Source organism: Gigantopelta aegis, chromosome 9 (genome assembly GCF_016097555.1).
Source record: "Gigantopelta aegis isolate Gae_Host chromosome 9, Gae_host_genome, whole genome shotgun sequence".
NCBI classification, from domain to species: Eukaryota; Metazoa; Mollusca; class Gastropoda; order Neomphalida; family Peltospiridae; genus Gigantopelta; species Gigantopelta aegis.
Genome location: NC_054707.1, coordinates 83241964 through 83247963, shown reverse-complemented (window position 1 = coordinate 83247963; position 6000 = coordinate 83241964). Strand labels below are relative to the sequence as shown.

At 38.8% G+C, this 6000-nt stretch overlaps 1 protein-coding gene across 1 annotated transcript in view; it reads right to left on the bottom strand.

Moving 5' to 3' along the window:
- The window catches only part of LOC121381800 (cell death-inducing p53-target protein 1 homolog), a 9512-nt gene extending 8402 nt beyond the window's left edge, over positions 1-1110 (bottom strand). The window contains exon 1 of the mRNA XM_041511156.1: positions 648-1110. Within this exon, the coding sequence (XP_041367090.1) occupies positions 648-1110 (463 nt within the window). The remainder of the gene's footprint in view (positions 1-647) is intronic.
- Between the last annotated feature and the right edge of the window lie 4890 nt (positions 1111-6000).

Below are 6000 nucleotides of genomic sequence, written 5' to 3'. Positions count from 1 at the left end.
CCAGTGTGGGTGACGTAAGGACTGCTTTCCTAGATAATGTTTAACTTACTGTGAGGTACTCCAGTGTGGACGACGTAAGGACTGCTTTCCTAGTTAACGTTTAACTTACTGTGAGCTACTCCAGTGTGGGTGACGTAAGGACTGCTTTCCTAGATAATGTTTAACTTACTGTGAGGTACTCCAGTGTGGGTGACGTAAGGACTGCTTTCCTAGTTAACGTTTAACTTACTGTGAGCTACTCCAGTGTGGGTGACGTAAGGACTGCTTTCCTAGTTAACGTTTAACTTACTGTGAGCTACTCCAGTGTGGGTGACGTAAGGACTGCTTTCCTAGATAATGTTTAATTTACTGTGAGCTACTCCAGTGTGGGTGACGTAAGGACTGCTTTCCTAGTTAATGTTTAACTTACTGTGAGCTACTCCAGTGTGGGTGACGTAAGGACTGCTTTCCTAGTTAATGTTTAACTTACTGTGAGGTACTCCAGTGGGTGACGTAAGGACTGCTTTCCTAGTTAATGTTTAACTTACTGTGAGCTACTCCAGTGTGGGTGACGTAAGGACTGCTTTCCTAGTTAACGTTTAACTTACTGTGAGCTACTCCAGTGTGGGCGACGTAAGGACTGCTTTCCTAGATAATGTTTAACTTACTGTGAGTCTGGGCGATGTAAGGACCCTGCATTGGAACTACATGAACTCCAGCCTGCTTCTGGTAGGGTGGTGGTTGGCCTTGGTAGATTGGCTGTCCTGGCTGGGCAGGGTACATTGGTTGACCTGGCTGGATGCCGTATGCTGGTTGACCTGGCTGGGTGCCGTATGCTGGTTGACCTGGCTGGGTGCCGTATGCTCGTTGACCTGGCTGGGTGCCGTATGCTGGTTGACCTGGCTGGGTGGTGTATGCTGGTTGACCTGGCTGGGTGGTGTATGCTGGTTGACCTGGCTGTGTGGTATACCCTGGTGGGGGGCCCGCTGGATTACTTGGAGGGACCGCTGGATTACTGGGATGGTCCACTGGGTTACTTGGATGGTCCACTGGGTTACTTGGATGGTCCACTGGGTTACTTGGATGGTCTGCTGGGTCACTTGAAGGTCCTGCTTGTTTAGAGTCGGCCATTGTCAAATGTGTTCACCTGGTTTGAAGAATTCTAAAAATGCATACAAGTTGCTTAACAGCTGACAATGACACTCCACAATTAAGGCTTTAAGGATGACTTGATATCTCCACACCCCAGTTGTTTGTTCAATAGAGAATGGAATAAATTATGAATGAATTTGGATCATTTGTAATTGTCTCTCAATGAAATATCAGTTATTGTGCACTTTTTAATGTAATATATTTATATATGGTATATAACTTATAAATAAGCTATATTTAGCCCTTAAACATATTTGAAACAAAAACATGTGTTTGAGGGGTGGGTCACAATAATGAAATCTGGGGAAGGAACCATGAATGGTTTAAATAAAACTACATTTCATAGGTTGTGGGTATTACTAAAAGTAAATTGTCAACCTCACCTGACTCATGGAGTGCATGACAACCATTTTCGGGGGGGGGGGGGGGGGGGGAGGTATGAGTCAGAATCACCAAATTCATGATTTTGTTTCTCCATTAGTCAAACATCCATGCACAAGTGCAGAGGGTGGTGGCGAATTTCAATATAGAACTATACAAGTGTCTGTATAAAGACTAAAATAAAGCCCCAAACAGGGGAAAAAACATTTTTTAAATACATATATACATGTATGTTACAGTTAATTTTGTTGACCTTCAAAATAAAAATAAAATATTTTGGTATATTGCATCTTTAAAACTGGTTCCAATGTTTTCAAACATGAACAATTCAAAGTTTTTCAGAATTTATTATTTATTTATTTATTTATTTTTATTTGACGGCTATTTTTAGAAAAGTAAATTTGAGATTAGTGAAAACTGTAAAATATTCAATTAAATATAATCATTTATATTCAACTTATTTTACTGCATTTTTTTGGCAACAAAGATGTAATGTTTTTTATATAGTTTATTTTGTGTTGGAGTTATTTTTATATGCCCGTCTATGATGGGTCGTATTATGGTATATGGCATTGTCCGTCCGTTAGTCTGTTACGTTTTTCTTGTCCGAACCATATCTTGCATACAGATGCATACAATACCATCAAACCTCACATGTAGGAACAACTTGAGATGGCGTTGTGTCACATACTATTACTAGGTCACTGTGACCTACTGTTAACAGTCTACTGCACATAACAGTAAATCCTTGTCTGGATCATATCTTGCATACAGGACCATCAAACCTCATGTACGAACAACTTGAGATGGCAACTTGAGATGGCGTTGTGTTGCATACTATTACTAGGTCACTGTGATCTACTGTTCACAGTCTACTGCACATAACAGTAAATCCTTGTCCGGATCATATCTTGCATACAGGACCATCAAACCTCACATGTAGGAACAACTTGGGATGGCGGTGTGTCACATACTATTACTAGGTCACTGTGACCTACTTTTCACAGTCTACTGCACATAACAGTAAATCCTTGTCCGGATCATATCTTGCATGTACAGATACATACAGGACCATCAAACCTCATATGTAGGATCAACTTGGGATTGTGGTGTGTCACATACAATTACTAGGTCACTGTGATACAAATAAATCAAATAATTTGTCTATATTCTGAATATCATAGCAAAATCTTGTTTAGCCTTTGACGAAAATGCTAAACAAAATTGCCCTTTCTAATAAAGAACAATAACTTCATTAATCAGACAGCACCTTCTCCAATGGATGCAGTATCATCAGTAGTTGGTCCAAAACATACTGTTAATCCATCCATTGCATCATATAATTAGAAATGAACCATACCAGTAACACATTCATTAATATTTATGGTTTTCAATCAAACACCTGACGGGCGCATCATGTACCTAACCGGTACTCTTATTATTTTCAGTGCCCGACCAAAACTGAACCTGAACGAATATGCCTATTCAATATTGCACCTCATACCATATTTACAATACTTAATGTTTAAAACGCCAAATAAATACAATAATGCATACAGATGATATTAATTTACGTTAAATGTTCTGGAAGTCATCAAATACCTGCAAACAAGTTCACCGTCGCTCGACAACACAATCTAGCTTAATGTAAATCTACGTTGCCACACAAAACTGGCACCAGGGTATGTCCAGTCAACCCTGGCCTTGTCGCTAACGTTCGCTAGACTGGTTTTACGCTACAGCGGCCATCTATATATAGCTTTGGCTAATGAGAGGTGGCCAATATGTAGCCTAATTCGTTACGTCAGAATCGATAAATATGCAAAGTAAATCTGTTAAATCAATAAAGATAAAATTCATATAAAACCATATCATTAAGTTTTAAACACATTAAATTAAAAAAAACTAGTTATTTGGTTTGCTTTTTTTTCTCTCAGTGTAAATAAAATAAATACCATAAATTTTATATTGATAAAATTGTATTTTTGATACAGGGGTGAAGACAAAATGCTATACAGCAGCCAAGATAAGCAAGTTCATATGTAATGGCACCGAAGTAATCGATATTGCAGTGCCCAGTACCCAGAGACTAACGGAAGAATCGAGGGAGCCTGGGTTTTAGAGTTCAAACCTCCGGGTTTTTAAAATACATTTCCAGGGGAAATATGACTTGACTCCTCGCCCCTAAAATCTTCGTTCGCCAGTCTTGACCCCCTGTTAATATTTCTTCACACGTGCCTGGAATTATATATGTTTTATCACGTTTAGTAGGCTACTCGATCAGTTTTACAATGGAATAATATTCTTTTACCAAACTCAAATTATATAAGTGTGATGGAGTTACCCTTTCGCGGTTTTCTTCCTATGTATGTGGAAGGAGTTGGCGAATACAGATTGGAACCTTTAAATCTTAACCCATAATAGTTAAAACGGGTGTTCCACAGGGACCAATTATTGGTCCCTTTCTATTTTTTATATACATAAATGATCTACCGCTTCGTGTAAGCAGAGCATTTTCAGATTTGTATGCCAATGATGCTTCAGTCCATATACATGTATATCTGACAGACTATTGAATAATATTAATTATTAAGTAATATATATATATACCATGTAATTAGCATGCTGCATAAGCAAACCGCGTAAGATTGCCGCATTTGAAAGGCGTTTTGTTACGAACTAAACATATAATTATGTAAGCCTATTATCTGTCAAATGAATATCTGATAATTATTATACCACTGCAACCAGACGGATGCTAACTAACAGAGGCAAGACCACAGTAGCTACATGCCGTTTTTTGTTTTTGTTGGGGGGGGGGGGGGGGGGGGGGGGGTTCTCAGAAATTTTAAAATGTTTCTTTGTTACACATATATGCATAATAGTACTGGACAATCAGTTTGTAAAGGGTGTTAGCATTATTTAGTTTGTTACAAACTAAAAACATACTGGAGTAGTCGATAACGAAAGTATGAATAAACATTGTCCAGATTCGGGTATTTTTGTTTAATTCTGAAAAAACCCTAGCCCCACCCCTCCCTTAAATGGGAGCCTGTACGCTTATATTGACAGCAGGAGTAGTTATTTTATTAAGCTAATTAACATTGAAAGTGCAAATAGTCACATATTTATTCTACTTTATAATAAATTAAGAAATAAGTGGACTTTTAAGCGAGTTAGTTTATAAAAAGTTCAAGGTTCCTGGTCATCATTTGTTTGCTCTCATGGTTAGTGGGTATACATTCAGTTGATTTTTCCTTGTTCCAATAACGATCACATGGTCTCTTAGATATCCCACGTATTACATGATATACCTCCGGGGACGTAGAACGGTATCTGGAGGGAGGGGTACAATCTCTAGCGAGTAAAGTTACTGTCGGGCGGGGGTGGGGGGGGGGGGGGGGAGCCATATGTTTATCTTTATTTTAGTTGGGATGTGTGTGTGTGCAAAACTCAGAGGATCGATTGATCGATCACTCCAATTGTGTAATTTTTGAGGCTTGCTAATTATGTCATCCACATTTATTAGATTCTTTCAGGTGGCCTTTATTAAGCTAGTTTATGCAGGTATATATAGAGAATAATAAATGAGTGGCCGTTAGATACTATTTATCTCACGAGTTGTTTTAAAATGTATCTAACGAGCAAAAGCGAGTTTGACACGTTTTTAAACAAGTTGTGAGATTAATGGTATCTAATGGACACGAATGTATTATTCTATTTCTTACATATCTTCAAAAAACAGGTTTTAAGCAAATTTTATCCTTGTTTTTTTTTGTAGCGAACTTACTCGTCACACACACACGATTGTCAGGTTAACTAAATGTCACAGCGTAATCTATTTCCACCGTGTTGATTTTCATTGGCTGCATGGCACTGGTGACCTGGTCACCACCTAGGAGCAGTCAGTCGTATGTCTTGAAATTGTTAACAACCCATGTGTTATCAAAAATAATGCATGGTGTTCTCACCAACGGGTGTACAATACAATTGTTTAATGCACGTTCAAATGTGTTCGACATTTGTACGTTTGTATCAATTAAAACAAACTTTTCACATTTTTAATGGACAGAAGTAATTTTTTAAATTTGTAATCAAAGCAAAAACAAAGAGAAGAGTATTCTAAGTATGAACGACTTGGATTCTAGGAGGAAGAGGGGCATCACCGACTTGGATTTTAGGAGGAAGAGGGGCATCACCGACTTGGATTCTAGGAGGAAGAGGGGCGGCACCGACTGGGATTCTAGGAGGAAGAGGGGCGGCACTGACTTGGATTCTAGGAGGAAGAGGGGTGGCGCTGATCCCAGTAGTAAGGTGCTTGCCTGATGCCCGATTTATCCAGGATCAATTCCCGTCAGTGGGCCCATTGGGATAGTTTTCGTTCCAGAGCTCCATAACTGCTCTAACAAAGACTGTGGTATGTACTATCCTGTCTGTGAGATGGTGAATATAAAAAGATTGATTGCTGCTAATTGAAAATAACCCATG